The following is an 18,412-nucleotide window of genomic DNA, read 5'->3' on the forward strand; positions in this document are numbered from 1 at the left end:
AGAGTTCTGTTCTGTATGGTAGCCTCTAACTTTTTAAGTACTAAATAACAATTTCCTGAGACTTTCCTGAAATGGCTGCATCACAGATATGACTAAATTGTCTTGTCTAGATTTTATTCAAGGGTCAGGTATATTCAACTGTTTGTTAAACTACTTGTCAATATAGTCCCCAGTGATACTAGTGCTTGTGGTTGCACACAGCTGCAGCTTGACTGACCGTCTAGTAGAAATCCTTGTTCTGCAACTCCTTCACTGCCATAATCTGCTCTTTATCATTACTGAAAATCTTCATACAAAGGTCTTCCCTTAGTGTGGGGAAAAAAGTAAAAGCTGAGGGAGCGAAATCTGATGAAAAGGCTAGATGGGGATTTGTTCAAAGTCAGTTGTTCTCTGGTCATTACAAGCTGGGATGCTTGATGATGCATTATCCTGGAAAAGCAGCTTTGCATCAACTTTCCAAGAGACTTATTTTTTTATGGCTTCTCCTAAGCGCAGCAGTTCAGTACCCATTAACATTCTTGCTTGTTGATATAGTCAAGAGCATCCCTCCACTATTCCAAAGAAATGTGGCCATTTCTTTACCAACTGAGATACTGTCTTTCCTGAATTTCTTGGCAGGTGAAAACTATTTGCTTTTGCCACACACTCTTCTGCTTGGGCTCTAGATCAAGGTGTGTCTTAGAGATTTACAATCCTGCCTATGAATTGTTCTGGATTTGCTTGAAATTGCCTCAGGTATTTGGGAAATGCCAAGCTGGGTTTTTTCTGATCAACATTTTGGACATCCATTTTGATAACACTTTCTCGTGCCTAAGGTTTTATTTATTGAGGATGACATGCAGTGATCAAGTGTAATGCCCACTCTTGACTGTCTCACTGTTAATTTTTTTGTCATTCAACACTATCTTGTGGACTGCAGCAACTTCTTTTGGGATGGTGGCTTATCCTTAATGCTAATACTCCCTTTGTTAAATTCAGTTGTGGGGACTTTTAATTGTACCAGATGAAGAAGCATTCTCCCCCCAGTACTGCGGTCATGGACTTCTGGATTTCTCTTGGGCTTGAGTCTTTTCTTAGGGAAATACATGATTGCAACTTTGATTTTATTCTTCTTTTTTCACATTTTCTGTGCCTGATACAATGATGCATCTTCATAAAGTACCAAACAAAATAGCTACTAGCAAATGTTAGTATATGAACTCTGGTGGGTCTGATCGCATCGTTAAATGTCAGGCTGTATATTTGCTGAATGCCTCTTGTCAATGCTATAGGTGCTTTTTTGTAGCTTGTACAATAGAATTTTATCTTATTTTGGAAAAAAAAGATAAGACAAACTTTAGTACCTCAAAGCCATGTACAAAGTTGCAAGAAGTGATAGCTTTTAAAAACAATTTTTTAAGTCATGTTACACTAGAGTTGATGTTTAGAAGTGAGGCTTTTAATAGATAAAGAAGTAAATGTGTTCAGATAGTTTAGTCCTTTAAGAATGGCAGATGCTAGGCTGAAAGAAAATGATGGTAATGAGAGATGTCTAAAAGTGCATAATTTTCCATTTGGTAATATTTATTTCAGAGTTGATTGTGAACAACCTAACACATTTTAAGGATGTAACTGCCTGAAAACATGTTAGCATTGGACAAGTCAGAGAGAGTTTTAATCACGAGGCATTAAATCTGTAGTTTGTAATTACTTTATAATATAAATATTTAAACAGAAAACTTGCACTTGTTGATATAAACTTTAAAGTCTGTACATTTTTTTTCAGTCAGTTGTCTTTTAACATCTCTAGGTGTAATTTGTAGAATTTTCTTTGTGTTCAAAAGATGCATACAAATTATAGGCAACAGCCTATAATGTTAGGAAAACCATTATATATGCATTAGTCTACTTTATTCCTATACAAGTATTAATCAGTCAACAAGTAACTTCAAAAGATTAGACTTTTAATCTACACACAAACAGTATTGTCTTTAAAAGAACAACATCCACTAAAAAAATTTAAATCACACTTTGAAAGTTTATTTTTTGGGGCATGCAACAACTAAGGCCTTGTCTTAGACTAGGAAAAACGGTGGGTACATTTTAGTTGATAGCCATGACAACCTAACACATTTTAAAGGACTTAACTGCTGTTTAAAACATGTTAGTAGCTCATTTTAATTTAAAATGTCAGCAACATGTTTTTAAAACCCCACCTGTTTCCCCTGGTCTAGACACACTGTAAAGTAGCTGAAAGTGAAAAACACGGGAAGTCGTTTATTTCAGTTTATTCACTTTGTGCTTTCCACAACATTCTTGTAGTCAGTTGCAATGCTTTCCCTGTGCAGTCAGTTTCCACTGTTTGCACAATTTTGTTCACGCAGCAGAGGGGAGCCTCAAACATAGGAAAATGTGACTCTAATGCTGCAAGAATTAGTAGGGGCCTAAAGGAGCAGATGTAGTGCCTGAAAGTACTTTTAGTGCTATGAACTTCTCCAGATTTCAAGTGACTCTGCAGTGGCTTATTTCAGCAAATGTGAAAGGGTTGTAGCCTTCCCTATGAAGGTCTCCTGCAAATGAGTCCCTGCCAGTCCTTCAAATAGACTGCAAGAACTAAGGCATACATAGGAAAAATGGGTTTGTATCTCCTATGGTTATAAGAAGTTACTATAACTTTCTAATTTGGAGTCGTAAGTTAAAACCAGTTGGGCTCAAAAGCTTAATTTAAAATATATTTCTGTACATATTAGTTTTTATAAATACAAATGTTTATTGGAATCCAAATTTTAGCCCTGAATCAATGCATGGGTTTCTTTAAAGAGGGGAGCCAGATTCCTAAAGGAAAAAAAAACCCTATCAGAGAGAAGTCAAAGCAAATTTGCAAGTGTGATCCAACATCACTTTTAATTACTTGTTGAATACAGGTGCAATTTATGATGATCCACATCATGGGTAGTTTGGGTTTAGTGTATTAGTAACAAAACTGCATACAATTCACAGTTACTGATTTTTGGAAAAAACCCCACATGCATAACCATTTACATACTGTACACATTATTTACAGTTAGTAAAATATCACTGGCGTTATTAATAGGCTTTATCTCTTTACTTGGTTAACATAGCAATAGAGATGGCAACCTAAAATCCAAGTTCAAAAAGAAAGATTCAAGCTTACAGTTTTATAAGTAGTTTCAAGTGAACTTTTAAAACCTTTTTCTTAAATAAAGGGTGCATACACTTAACAGTTAAACTGCTTTGGGATAAACATACATTTCTACTATATGCTGGAACACAAAAAGTATACATGCTATTGCATTCATCAGCTAAGACTCAATCTCCCACAGCTATGTACTCATGTAAAATAATTTATGAAAGAGCTTTAAGCAAATGTAGCACACACATCTCTTTAACACAAGTTTCTGATGTTCAGTTGAATTACATTTGATGATAACATCCCTGTTCAGTGAAACCAAACTGTATGAAACTGATGAGTCTTACAATCTCAGAATACAAACACAATCCTGAAACTGGCCTCTGATGGTTGGAGTTTAATGTGCCAATTTGCAACACCATTTTAGTTGCCTCTTAACAATATGTACACTTTGTTGCCTTAAGAACAGACTGGGTTTAATTCAGCCTAGCACCTGCAGCTATGGACTACTCACATGCAAAGTAGGAATTTCATCTTGACACTTTATATAGCTGTAACTTCAGGTGTGGTAAAATAGCATTTAAACTGCTAGCAGCTGAGAAGGGAAATTAAGAAATACTGAACTAAAAGGGGAGAACAGAAGAAACTGTAAGGATTATAGCCATTTTATAGGCAGCTCTGTGCAGATATACTGGAAGCCTTACAGCTGTTAATGTGGTACTATGTGCAGGTTGATAACCTCTGCATGCAGAGTGCAACTGCTTCCAATTCGGCGGCTAGCTGGCATCAATCTAGCGAGGAGTTCTTTTGCCTGGTATCGCCTCATCCAAGCAAATCAGTGCATTGTTTGTCAGTGTCCAGTGCAATGAAGTCCTGCTTTACAACTCAGATTCCTAAGTGACTTTGCAATAATCATATTGTTGGAATGTTGATGTCATCTCAGATTAAAAGACAATGAATTTTAAAACCTGTATGTAATGGCAGCGATTACAGGACTGGGAGCCAAAGGATGGCTGTGAGATTTTGGGATTGTGAGGAAGCCTGGACTTTGCAATCCCAAAAATGCATGATGCATTTTTTTATGCTGTGCTTCAACCTAAGAGGAGTCTATCCAATTGAATTTTGCATTGTCAGGCTGCTAACAATTTTTGGTCTCATCTGATCTTAATCAAAACCTTGGTTTAATTAGGCCATCTGAAACTTCAGACCTTTACCTAGTCCAAAATTGCTTTAGATTGAGGCCCTGAGAGTAGTATAAAAGCACCTGTGTATAAATGACAGTTACGCTTGTACGTTAGGGAATCTCAAGTAGATTCTCCCACAGATGCAGTGGTTGCTGCACTACCTCTAAGAGATAGTGAAAGAAGGTACGTCATTCAGTGACTCAAGCCTCTTGTTTAAAAGGGCACAAAGTAGGGAGCCCTCTTCCATAAAATGTTGCAGTCTGACAGGTACCCAGAAACTATAGTCAAAAACAGGTGAACAAAAATGGGCATCTTCACACTTGTGCAAAAGTACTTAGAAATAAAGTTTCAGAACTTTATGTTGCTAGAACTTGATCTTATTTCCAAATCAAAAGGATTTGACACCGATTTCTGCTGGAACTTGATGAGTACCCAGAAGAATGTCTAGACATACACGTTAACAGACTGCTTTGAAAATTTGACCCATAATGGCATGATAAGCCAACAGTCCTGGTTTGGAGAGGCAACGTGATCCCAGTAAGAATCTGAGACAGATGGTCCCAACCAGCATCTGAGAAGAAGAATACAAGTTTGTACAAAAGGCTAGTTGTAGCAAGACCCTGAGAGCTAGATGGAGATGTTAACTGCAGGCAGCTGTAGCACTGCTGGAAAAGTGCACAAGGGCAGTGAATGTGTGAAAATGGTGTAAGTGGAATGAGTTTTAGTAGGCACTGATTTGGTAGGCACTGAAGATATTAATTCCACAGAACCAAGATATATGTTGAAACAAGTGACTAACACACACGTACAGTCACTAACACCCACTGAGACAGTTAGGTGGGTGAAAAACTGGTTGCAGGATAGGACCGAGAGAGTCATAGTGAACAGATCTGTGTCATCCTGGCAAGGAGGGGTTGGAGCTTGGTCCAGTACTTTCAACATCTTTATTAACAATTTGAATGCAGGGGTGAAGAGCTCACTGTCCAAGTTGGCGGATGACACCAAGTTATGGGGAAGCGTGGTCACGCTTGAAGATAGGCTACACATACAGGCAGAGCTAGACAGGCCAGCAAGTTGGACGGATTGGAATCGATGAAGTTGAATGTTGAGTAATGTAAAGTGCTCCACCTCCAGATGAGGAACCCTCCCAACACACCTACAGGCTTGGTGGCACCAAACTGATTAGCACCTTGAATGAAAGGGACCTGGGGGTAATAATAATACACCACAGTATGAATATGAGCTGGCAGTGTGATGCTGTAGCCAGTAGGGCAAATAATACCCTGACGTGCATCAATCAATGTATCTCCGGCAAAACGAAGGAGGCGATTCTTCCGTTCTACTCAGCACTGGAAAAACCGCAGCTGGAGTACTGCATCCAGTTCTGGGCACCACACTTTAACAAAGACGTGGACAAGCTTGAGTCCAAAGAAGGGCCACCCATATGATCAGTCTTACATGGCAAGCCATACGAGGAAAGGCTGAGGGATCTGGGACTCTGCAGCCTGAAGAAAAGAAGGCTGAGAAGGGACCTGTTAGTAGCTTACTGCTACACTAGGTGAATATATCAAGGGCTCGGTGAGCAACTGTTCACCAGGGCACCCAAGGGGAAAACCAGGAGTAATGGCCACAAACTCCTGAAAGACCGATTCAGGCTCAACATTAGTAAAAATGTCTTCACAGTCAGGGTGTCCAGACTGTGGAATAAGCTCCCTCCAGAGGTGGTACAATCACCTACCCTGGAAATCTTCAAGAGGAGACTAGATAGTCACCTTGCTGGGGTCACCTGACCCTCAGTTATCTTTCCTGCTTGGTGCAGGGGGCTGGACCTGATGATCTTCCAAGGTCCCTTCTGGCCTTACAATCTATACATCTATGAATCTATGATTATTCCATTCAAAAGGGAATAGGGGCAAAGGGACAACCCTAAGGGATGCAGGAAACACCAAGCCTCTGCAATTTCCGAGAGAGACAAAAAGGGAAGAAGTCCAGTAGCCTTTCTAACAGCATGAAGTTTATGCCTCTATCCCACTTGCCCTGTCTTTCTCATGAAAAGACTGCATAAACAAGCTTCTTAAATACCAGGGGGGAATGGTCCTGAATTCCTTGAACTGCTCAGGGAAATATGGAGAAATGAAATGTCCCCAGATCTTGTTCCCAAAAAGCTGCAGGTAAGGAAAAAGGAAGGGAGGTTATCTGTGGGTGCAATGGGTCACCATGATCCTGTGACCTTAGAATCTCTAGCAAGAAAAGGTACTCATAATAGCATCACCTGAAATTCCCCAAAATGTTCATGCAACATCCTGCTACAGCCTGGCTTCTCAAAATTGCTTCATTACATACGCAGTTTGTTTAAGCCAACAAACTTTCTAAGGCAGAAGTAATTGCATGTTACTTCAAAGCACTGTGCAAACAATAAAGACCTAATTGTTGTCCTTAGCTGCCAACTGCACCAGAAATCATAAATAATTGAAGCTGTAGCAAAAGTTCAGTTGGATACCATGACAGTGAACTGCTCATAGGAAGCAAGTATTTTGTTCCTTCCTCAATGCTATTATTAATATTTTATGTTTAAATAATGAAATAATATAGGAATATATTGTACTTTTATGCATCAAAGATTTAAATGCTGGAAAAATGTCCAACATTATACTCACCATCCTGTGGATAAAATCTGTTAACTAGCAAGCCAGCAGTGCTACCTGACCCAAGAAGCATGGAATGCATAAGAAGAAGCAACACTCAAATGTTAAATCTTTTAGTCTACTATGAGGCACTATTATTTTCAGTCTTGTAGAGACTCACACTGGAGCAGTGAGATTTCTTAAAACAGTTCTGCAATGGAACGTTTTCAACAATGTCAGTTTATTCCTAATGTCTTAGAGCAGTGGTTCTCAACCTTTTTGGACTTGAGGTACCCCTCACTGGACTTGAGGACCCCCTCCATAGCTTTTGTGAATTTCAAAAACTGATTTATGGATTACAGTACTTACTTTCTTGCAGAGGGGGACTTGCAGTGGGGATGTGAGAGTTGTCCAGGCAGGAACAAGCCTGAGCCTGTGCTTAGCTATTTAGTTTATCTCCTAACACCTCACTTACGTCCTTATACCTAATGGCACCCTTGAAAAGACCTGGCAGCATCCAAATTCTAAACTTTATCAAAAGTTGCTTTTTTACACACCTGAACTTGCAACAACTTTGAGTGGGTGAGGTTGTCTTGACTGGATACCTTGACACAACACTTGCAGATATGGACTGTAAACTTGACAAAAAAAAATGATAGCTACTTGCAGTCAAATCATTTTGTGATCTATACTGGGAATGAAATTTGCCTTCATTGTCTTGAGAATAAATGCGAACTTCAAAGTGTGTACTGCCCTTCAAGAGAGATCCCAGAATGTGCTTTTTGCAATGCTCAGAAAACACCAAATACTTTCAAAATGGTGTGAGGAAAAGGAACACATTTATACGTTCAGGAGTATATTTAACAGGCAAAATATGTTGATTTAAGAGAATTTAACTCTCTTTAAAACCATTCAGTCTCTATTTCCTGTTCAGTTGAATATAGCAGCCTTGTCACACCTCCCAAAGTCTCAGTTTTAACATTATTCCATAGCAGAACTCCTGTCTTTTTAGCTAAGAGCAGTCTCTGTGCTTTGTGTTGTCTAGCGTGTGATTTTTTTGTTGGATGCTGAGAGATTCAATTGTTTTACGTGCCTGTTGAAGCTGAATCTTTAAAGCTTCATTTTCTGCCTTTAGAATGTTTCTTTCCTAAACAAAAACAGAGAAAGGTCAGTGTCATCAGAGCAGCACTGGATTTCAAATTAATTTCAACCCTGTCTGCAGGTGCACTTGATTGACATTTCATATTTTCAGTGAGAGTATATTTAATTCTCTCCAAAGGGTTATTATGCACTGACCAAAAAATGATACATTGCAGACACAAAGATCAACATGAGCAGACAGTTAGCTTTCTTTTTGTATTTTTCAAAAATGTATATGACTACCTTGCAAATGAACCATTTTAAGCTCAGAACCAGTATTGTTCAGCACAATGTGCAGTTTACATTTATTCTAGTATATTTTCCACACAACCATCATACAAAAGATGCTAGGGGAACATCTGGAGGAAGAGGAAGTGTTTCCCAAATAAGGATTTAGGCAGACAAGTTTCTTTGGGTAAATGTGAAATCTTTTATTAGACTTTCCACCCAGGAGAGCACAGAGAACACCAGCAGACTCTCCCTATGCCTGAAGAAGGGTGTTTGTGCCTGAAAGCTTGTAAAGAATAATTTTTCCAAGTATTTAGTTGGTCTAATAATAACAGATATCATATTTACCCAAAGAACCTCGTCTGCCTATGTCCTTAAACCAACACAACCTACAACCAACGATCCGAAATAAGGATTGGAGCCTATCAAGAGGTAGTCAGAGCTTTTCTCTTGGTGTCACTGCTCACTGGAGACACTGGACTATTTGAACCCTTGTCTAATTGCTTCTCTTTCCCATGCACTAATACTTAGCAGCTGATTGATTGCAAACTGTCTTTTAACCTTGCTTGCCTGAGACTTTTAGCATTGATCAGACCTAAGGTTTTAATCTTCACAATTTTCACTTGAGTTGGTTGACTTTGGTGATACAAGGGGAAGCTTGTGGTTGAAGCACTGGCCAGCAACTTAGATCTGGATTTAATTTCTACCTGTGCCACAAATTTCCTGAATCAGCTGCTCCATTTCTCTGCCTCAGTCCTCTATCTGTGAAATGAGGTTAATAACATTGCCTTCTTCCACCTAAAATCTGGTCTCGCTCAACTCCTAGTGAAGACTAACTTTTTCTTTTGACTTCAATGTAGGGTGGATCAGGTCCTTAGCTTGTTAATGGGCCAGATAAAAACAGTTCTTTACCATTTAGGTCTCTGGCAGATGTTACATTTGAGATGCAATTAACCAGTTAATCACATTAAAGTGTAACCTGGCCACATGTTCAGGTACTCAGTGGCGCAAAAAATGTGTCATAATTATGTGGTTTGTTTCTGTCATTCCTTAAAATGAATGGGGCATGGTTAGGACTGCATCAGGGCTCAACTGGGTTTTGGTGCAGTCCCTGCTGGCCAATCAGCAGAACGTGTACCACGGCTGGTTTGAGCTTTAGTGCAGTCCTGATCCAGCTGATGATGAGCTGATCATCGACTGACTCCAGGGGCTCAAACTAGCACTGTGGGTCCCTGGAGCCAACCAACAGTCAACTGATTCTTGGGTACCTTTGCCAGTGAAGGGGGAGCCTGGGATCATGTTCCTGGGCTCCCCTGCACTGGCAAGTAGGGTGTGATTGCGTTCTGATCCCCAATACCAAAATCATGCCTCCTGCCATACATACGTGGCATAGCAGAAAGCATGATTGTTGGAACTGCACGGTACCTTGCCGGTAATCGATATCCCATTCGCAAGAATAGCAATGGATGTGGTCGGGCCATTACCCCGCAGCAGTGCAGGCAATCGATACATCTTAGTGTTCGTGGACTATGCCATGCGATATTTTGATGCGGTACCATTAAGAACCGTAACAGCACCCCGAATAGCGGAGGAACTCGTAAAATGAATCGCCCGAGTAGGAATACTGCAAGAGATTCTGATGGATCAGGGCCGTAACTTCATGTCAGGGGTATTAAAGGTGGTGTGCCAAACATTGAAAGTCAGGCAACTCCACACGTCGATCTACCATCTGCAAACAAACAGATTGGTTGAAAGACTTAACGGGACCCTGAAGAGAATTTTATGCCAGTGCATACAGGGGGACCCATGAAAATGGGACTTGCTTCTCCGCTATTCGTCCTTAGAGGCACCCCTTTGGAGTCCCTGAAATATTCACCATTTCAGCTGGTACTGGGGCACCGTCCTTGGAGCTTGCTGCAAATACTGAGGGAAGACTGGGAGCTTCCTGCCACAGTGGCTCAAGACCCCACGATGTATCGGCAAGCCTTCCAATGCCGAGTACAGCTGGCCAGAGACATAGCCACAGAGAACTTACGGCAAGCCCAACAGCAACAAAAGGAGAAGTACAATGCGGACACCAAAAGACGAGAGTTCCAGCCCGGGCAGAAGGTGCTCATACTGTTGCCTACATCTGCCAGTAAGTTATTAACACATAGATTCATAGATGCTAGGGTCGGAAGGGACCTCAATAGATCATCGAGTCCGACCCCCTGCATAGGCAGGGAAGAGGGCTGGGTCTAGATGACCCTAGCTAGATGCCTATCTAACCTCCTCTTGAAGCCCCCCAGGGTAGGGGAGAGCACCACCTCCCTTGGGAGCCCGTTCCAGACCTTGGCCACTCGAACTGTGAAGAAGCTCTTCCTAATGTCTAGTGTAAATCTGCTCTCTGCTAGCTTGTGGCCATTATTTCTTGTAACAAGCTAGCAGAGAGCAGATTTAGGGGCAATTGCAGGGGCCTTTCAAAATAACCAGGATGGTAGGCCCTGTAGACGATGAAGTCTATAGACCATGCCACCTTCGGACCAAGCAGATTTTCCACATTAACCTCCTACACGAATGGCAACAGCCCAAGGGTTGGGCCACCTTTCTGGAAGATGGGTCAGAGGACCTAGGGCCCCGAGGGAACAAAGCAAGACAGGAGAAATTAGACCAACCAATACGTGTTGGGGAGAACTTGACGACCATCCAGAAGGGGGAGATACAGATGCTCGTTGCAGAGTTTAAAGACACATTTAGGGAGGAGCCAGGATGGCTACAAGGCACATATCACTCAATTTGCACAGGCACAAAATCCACCAGGCACCATAGTACCGAGATCGATGGCAACCCATACCGCACCACCTCATAAGTGCCATACGGAAGGAAATTGAGAAGATGCTAGAGCTGGGCGTCATATGGCCTTCTTGAAGCCCCTGGCAGAGCTCTCTCATACCGGTACCCAAACCAGATGGTACCCTGAGACTTTGCATAGATTACCGACGCCTGAACGAGATAGCCATCTTCGATGCCTTCCCCATGCCCCACATCACCGAGTTAGTGGAGCGAATTGGCTCTGCCAAATTCATATCCACCTTAGATCTAGCAAAGGGGTATCAGTGACCCCACGGGACTGGCCCAAAACCACCTTCGGAACGCCATGGAGTTTGTATGAATTCCTACGTATGCCATTCGGGCTGCATGGCGCCGTGGCAACATTTCAATGCCTAATAGAGCAGATCCTGGCCCCCCACGCAAGTTATGCTGTGGCATACATTGATGACATCATTATTTTCACGCAATCCTGGACACAACACCTACAGGCGTTAAAGGCGGTACTAACAGAACTACGGAACGCAGGCCTAACAGCCAACCCCAGGAAATGCGCAATAGCGCAACAACAGACGAAGTATTTAGGGTAGGACAAGGAACCATCAGGCCACTAGCCAACAAGGTTGAAGCCATTCGGAAGTTTCAGACCTCTCAGACCCCCCAGGCAACTCTGGTCCTTCCTGGGCTTAGTTAACTACCACCGCCGCTTTGTACCTCGGTTCTCCGAACTAGCGGCCCCATTATCAGATGCTGTAAAAGGGCCCTCCGGGAAAGGGATTAAGTGGACAGAGAAAATGACTAGAAGTTTCCAGCTATTGAAGAAAGCCCTGTGTGAGGATGTAGTCATACATGCCCCTGACTTCAAAAAATCTTTTATGTTACAGACAGATGCATTGGAGACAGCTATAGGGGCTGTGCTGATGCAAGAGGATGGCGGAATAGAAAGACCGGTGGCCTATGTGAGCCGAAAACTTACCCACAGAGACGAGGTACGCCACGATTGAACGGGAATGCTTGGCAATACAGTGGGCGGCGGAGTACTTCAGATACTATTTAATGGGTCGAGAGTTCACTTTGGTAACAGACCACGCCCCACTAAGATGGCTCAGTACAGCAAAAACAGACAACACCCAGATTATGAGGTGGGCCCTGGCTCTCCAACCCTTTAAATTCCAAATAGTACACCAGCCGGGAATAAACAACATAACGGCGGATTTTTTGTCTAGATGTGATGACACATCCCAAGACGCCATGGAAGGACAAAAACAGATGGAAGTATAGGAACGGACAGGTAGGACAACAATAACCCTGAACAAACCGCCCCAAGGCAACTTAAGAGGGGGGTTATGTCGCAGGGAAAAACAAAAGGGAGGACCCCAAAGTGCAAGGGGGGAACCCCGGGAACAGGAATCCTTAGAAGGACAGGGGGGGAAAGAGCAAAAGTAAAGGGGAACGCTCACCTGCAGCGGGACCCGTGGCGAAGCTGGAACACGGGGAGGAGCCCGCGCGGCTCATTAGCTGTGCCTTCACACACCTGCAGCCAGCCAGTGACGTTAGCAGCGATCACCAGCCAGCAGAAATAAAGCGGGCCGCTGGCAAAGAGGCAGGGGGAAGATGGACACCGGCAGGAGCACCAGACAAAGGGGCCTCTCCCAAGCTCCCGAGGGAGCAAACGGAGCTGGAGGCCGTTTCCCCCGGTAGAAAAGGATCCTGCTGCACCCACTGTGAGCCAGAGACTGCTGGCTGCAGCAGCGAACTAGAAGCGGTTGCTCCCGTCCGGAAGTCTGGAGAAAGGGTGGAGGGGCACGGAGGGACCCCGAGTCCAGTGGCTGCTGCAGAAGGCTTGAAGGTGCTGGCCCACTACCCGGCACCAGACCAGGTGGGACCATGGAGGGCACCGAGGCAGCAGGAGAGGTGCACCAGGTGGAAGACGAGAGGCCAGGGCAGCACAAGACACTGCGAAGCTCGGACCTTGGGGGCGTATCGCCAATCCCGCAGGTGACGGGAGGACACGTATCCACTGTAGGGTCCCAGGGGGCCTGAAGATATAGAAGGCAGGGCACCGCAGGAGAGGATGGGTGGTGGAGACCACAGGATCTCATGGCCATGTATAGGGCCTAGCATGGCCCCATAAGAGTCAGGGGGTGCGATTAGGCCTAGGGGGCCTGGCGTGGGGGCAGTTGGGTCCCTTAGACAGTGTCAAAAGGGGTTTTTTTTGCATTTTGTGTTTCCCACTTTTGGAGGGGTTGCGTGTCAGGGCTCGGGGAGCCTGATTGTTTCGTAAGCCTCAGGATCGGGGTTAGCATTAAGGAAAGGCTGCAGCCTCAGAGACCAGGGAGGATGCCATAGGCTGCCAACACCTTCAAAAGGGTGGGGCGGGGATTCACCCCTACTATAAGGAATTAGGGACTCAGCGCTCGGGAATATGGCCACAAGGACAGCAGTGACCTGCCAAGGCTGGGTATAAGGGCAAGGTAGAGGGGAGGTGGAGCCTCGCAGAAGAACGCCAGAGACATTCCGCCCCCGGGGGAATCCGAATGGTCTGACCCTCCACTGAAATAAGATTCAAAGTCATGGCAGGCGAGACTCGGAGGACCACATCGGAAGCGGACACCAACTCGACGGACCACCCGGGGTGACAAGGCGGACACCATCGAACATTCGGACCAAAGCCGCACGTGACCGGATGTTCGAGGCCAGGCAGGCACAGTAGGTTTCTGCAAAGAGATCCCGCATCATCTAGAGGTTTTCCTGAGTGTGTGCAGGGATGATGCAGTTGTCGGCATACTGAAGGCCAAGGCTGGTTGTTTTGAATACTTTGGTCTTCAAAAGAAAACAACCCAGATTGAATACCAAGTGAATGGAAGGCTTTTCAGTGTCCATTCTGGAAAGGATGTGGTCCCTAACAGGAACCAGGATGACAGTCAAAAAATGAATAACAGAATTGGAGTGATGATACATCCTTGCTTGACCCATTTTGATGACAAATAGATCTGTCTCTGATCTGCTACAAAGGATGGTTTCATTCATCTGGTCAGGGACAAGCCTTAGGACCTTGATGTATTTTTCAGGGCATCCAAATCTGGCCGGTACTTTTCACAAAGTACTCACAAAGTAAAATTGGTACTTTTCACAAAATACTCACCTTTCCCTACATCCAGGGCATAGAGTCGTGCAGCTGACCCTCAGTTTCCTCACTAAGTCACAAGAATACTGAAGGAGAAAGAATGGGTTCAAGTGATGGGATGCAAGTGGACAGGACATCTCAAGCAAGCAGTTACTATAAGGTTAATAACCATTTGTTCTTTAAGTTTTTCCAAATCCATCCTACTGTTGTTGGCTCACAAGTAGGAATGTACCCAGAAGGAAGTTCTGAGGATTCTTACCCACCAAATAATTTCAAAATCAGCTCTGGCAACCAGGTAAGTGTTTAACAAATACATGTGGAGAACTCTGTGCTACTCCCCTACCAGCCCCTGAGGGGCTTATACAAGGGGACATTTCTAGAAATATTCAAGGAGCTTGAGCTCTCGTTAAGCAAAAATGCCCAGAAGAGAGAGACCCGTTACACTGTAGCAAACAGAAATACTGTGAATATCCCATTTTGAGAGGTGGAGATCCTTCACAACAGTCCTTAATGCTTCAAACAGGTGAATGCTTTGGTCCTTTGGAGCCAAGTATAATCAGGCTCTGGAAACAACCACGTCACGGAGTTTAGTTTGCCCAGAGATAGAACAGTATTTAACAAAAAATATGAGGGAGTAAATTTACTGATTTAAATAAAGATTTATAACAACTGTGAAAATAAATCTTTCATGAGGCCTGGGGCTTATATGTTGACTTTATGGAAGACAGGTTCTGCCATGAGGACTTGAGTCTCACTTTTCCTCCTGACAGAAAAAAATGGCTATCAGAAAGATTACTAATAATTAATTCAATATCAAAGTGAGTATGGCTGCATTGCACTACCAATCTATGTTACAGTATGTTTTCAGCTACAAACTATAATGCCCTTTTCTGTTCTTCCAAAAAGAAAAGTGGAAACAGAACACTAAACTCCACTCAGTTGACTTAGGTTATTGGTGGACATTTTGACTTCTGCATATTTTAAGCTTTTGTAACCTGAACACTATGTTAAAAGCTTCCTGGGAAGACTATTTCAGGGTTGTCTTTAGCTAGAAAGACTTTTTGGCAAGACAGCGTTTATCTGGCAGCAGCATATTTATTACAGCGTAATGGCTATTTTTCTATTGTGGAAACACTCTCTCTCTCTCTCTCTCTCTCTCTCTCTCAAATTAGAATTTCCAAACTACTGTACTGGCTGTATTAGACTATATTCCTTAAACTAGATGATTACGTTTACTGAGTAGAAGCTTCAGCTTGATAACCTTATTGGGCAAGGGGTTCACCCACGGATATGAAGGCTGGAAGAGATTGTTGTGATAATTTCATCTGACACCTGCATAGGAACTTCACATAAACGTGATCACACAATCATATAAAATTAAAGTTGGAAGGACCCTCAGGAGGTCATCTAGTCCAACTGCCTGCTCAGAGCAGGACCATCCCCAACTAGAAATTCTAGATTGAAACTTTATTTAGTATTTTCTTTACCACATGAAAAATTAAATGTTTTTTTCTTCACTGATTGTTCCAGTAGTTAATTACCTTGGCAGCATCAAGGAATCATGATGTGATAGTGAATTATATTGTCATAACCACTTAAAGCCTCTTACAGTGCCATTGCTGTGCAAAGGAAAATTAGGCCCTTGAATAGGTACCTGTTCAAGTTCCTGGTACGAAGGTTTGCAAATGCGCCACTCTTCTTTTATTTTCTGGCTGGATTCTTTGTTATCCCATTTCACATAACCTTTTTTGCGGCTTAAAATTGGGCTTGGCCATGGTGATGGTGATGGTGGGGCAGGCTGTAGATAAAAATTTTCTGATGGTGTCCTATGCTCCTTCTTCTCCATCAGCCAAAAGGGTACATCACTTGTCGTTAATGCTGCCTCAGTTTGTGTGCCTTTATGAACTACTGCTGGTTTCAGTCTTACTGAGATTTTTTGTGCTGAGACACCCATAAGCATAATTGTTCGATCCTTACTGTCTTCATTGTGTTCATGCACTTCTCCATTAGGAAATGAAAATGGTCCTTCCTCCTGCCCTACAGGACACAAAGAGCAAACAGAGTTAACAAACTGGGGACAAGGTATGTAGGCCATAATAATTCATTGTCCCTTTTTTGAATAAGGAAAATGCCATATTTAATCTTAAGCAGTTATTATAGTCACATCTGTCGAATTTGCTCTATTAGCATAGGTTTTCAAACTTTTTCCAGGGTATGGGCAGCTTCCCTCCCATTCACATGAAAAAGCTGTACATACTAGTAAGTACTTGCATAGGAAAGCACTACAAGGGAGGTGTTATTCAGTTTAATTGTTTTTAACATAGTGTAGCAATGTGGGACTAGAGAGGTCTCTGGAACACTAGCAAGTTCTTCACAGACCACTGGTAGGTGGTCAATGCGCTAGTGACTAACTTGGAAATAAGATTCCTGAGCTTTATTCTTAGTTCTGTCCCCAACTCATTCTTTGGCCTTAAAACCCCCCCACAAAAAGTCACATAATCTCTCTTTATATCTTACAAATCTACAAAATTGGTATAATTACATACCTTAATTTTGAAAGACAAGGATTCTTTATGATACTGTGGCAATAGGGATTGCACACAGTCCCTAAGTACCCTGGGAACACTGGCCAACCCAGAACAGGTCGGGCAGGGAACCCTGGGAGAAAAGGGAAACTTGCCGGAAGAGCCAGGGCCAAAACCACACATGGCGCCACCACCACAGTTTATAAGCTCCATGTCAATCAAACTAGGCAGCGCCAGGCTGATGACATTAGCTGCCAGCACCACCATGGAAGATTTAAAAGGCACCAATGATGGTGACAGAAAGAGAAGAGAAACTGCCTCCAAGCCAGCAGAGGCCAGGGCAGAGAAGGTCTTAGGGCACCGAGGCAGAGTGGGGGTAGGGCCATGAGAGCTCTATTAGCCCTGGGCAGAAAGGCCCCACCGGGCTGGAGCTGGTACTATGGGTCCAGCTGAGCCCAGGGATCAGCACTCATAGGGAGTGAAGAAAACCATATAAACACAACACAGGCACCAAGCCCTGAATTTACAACTCCTCCAGAGTGGAGGGGTTTTTTTATGATTGCATTGTTTTTTATTTTTTTGAGAGGCCATAGGGGTCAGGGCACCAAAAGTCCCCTATCTAGGCCCACCATGGTAAGCCATGCATAGAGGGCAGGGAACAGGCAGCTGGCCATAAGAGGCCCAGGGAGACCCCATCTGGCCCAGGCAGCAATCCACAGGGGAAGTGGATATGGGACATCAGTGGACAAATACCGAGACTGGATAAGGCCAAAGTCACCACAAGCCTCAACATCGATGGGTGGCGTGTAGATGGGGTGTAGGGGAAGCAAAGCCCCAACATCGACTGAATCAAAACCGTGAGTACCCCCAATGGGGGCATCCGTATATACATCACTTAACCCCTCCTTAGAATTCTATTAACATCAAGTCATGGCAGGTGAGTCGAAGGTGGAGAGTCTGCTTTGGGTATTCTACAGACTAACCACTGGATAGGTAGTGGCATGACAGATATGTTTTGCTGCACGAACTGCATAGTTGGGAGAGCTGTTGGAAAATCTTTTGGGCATCAAGTGCCCTTCCTTGAGTATAAGTTAATAATTCTATAATTACCAAAAAGTACTATAAGTTAGAAAGCTAATTCTATAATTCTTTAGAGATGTTGATATCAGTTCCAAAGTTAAAATAATAAATGAAAGCAGGAGAGATACGGGGTTGCAGGGTTCAGAGAGATGCAAGTTACACAAGTTGCAAAGAAATTTTCTTCAACAGCTCAGAGATTATGAATATTGATAAAATGAGGCTGCAACTAGATCTGTACATGTATGTGGAAAGAGGAAAGAAAAGAGGTGTGTCTGATACACTATCTGACTGTGGCAAATGTGACACTAGAAAGTAGGAACAACAATTTATGGCTTTTCTTTTAAATGAATGGAGAGCTGGTGGAATTATTTGAGGCTGTAGCTCTGGTCCTTTGATTGTGGGACTAGGTAGAGATGAGTATCTGCATGAGCTGGCATATGGAAAGGTGGACCAGAAGGTGACCATCGAGAAGGCAAGGGAGGCACAGGTAAGAATTAGTACAGCTGAGGCACTGATGCAGGAGAATGCAGTGACAGGTAGATTTGCAGATAGAAGATGTGCAAAAA

General features: G+C 43.3%; 1 protein-coding gene across 8 annotated transcripts in view; it reads right to left on the reverse strand.

The window, feature by feature from the left end:
* Positions 1-1,211: 1,211 nt before the first annotated feature.
* The window catches only part of RASGRP1 (RAS guanyl releasing protein 1), a 96,542-nt gene continuing 79,341 nt past the window's right edge, over positions 1,212-18,412 (reverse strand). For 5 of the 8 annotated variants that reach the window (XM_025197733.1, XM_025197730.1, XM_025197727.1 and 2 more), the window contains 2 exons: positions 15,896-16,278; positions 6,097-8,085 (listed from right to left, as the gene is read on the reverse strand). In XM_025197733.1, coding sequence (XP_025053518.1) covers positions 7,951-8,085; positions 15,896-16,278 — 518 coding nt within the window. In that variant the 3' untranslated portion in view covers positions 6,097-7,950. Of the gene's footprint in view, positions 1,306-6,096; positions 8,086-11,952; positions 14,328-15,782; positions 16,279-18,412 lie in introns of those variants that run through there. The other 3 variants (XM_025197726.1, XM_025197729.1, XM_025197728.1) reach the window with 3 other exon arrangements.

The sequence above is a fragment of the Alligator sinensis genome, unplaced genomic scaffold (genome assembly GCF_000455745.1).
Source record: "Alligator sinensis unplaced genomic scaffold, ASM45574v1 scaffold262_1, whole genome shotgun sequence".
Taxonomy (NCBI): Eukaryota; Metazoa; Chordata; order Crocodylia; family Alligatoridae; genus Alligator; species Alligator sinensis.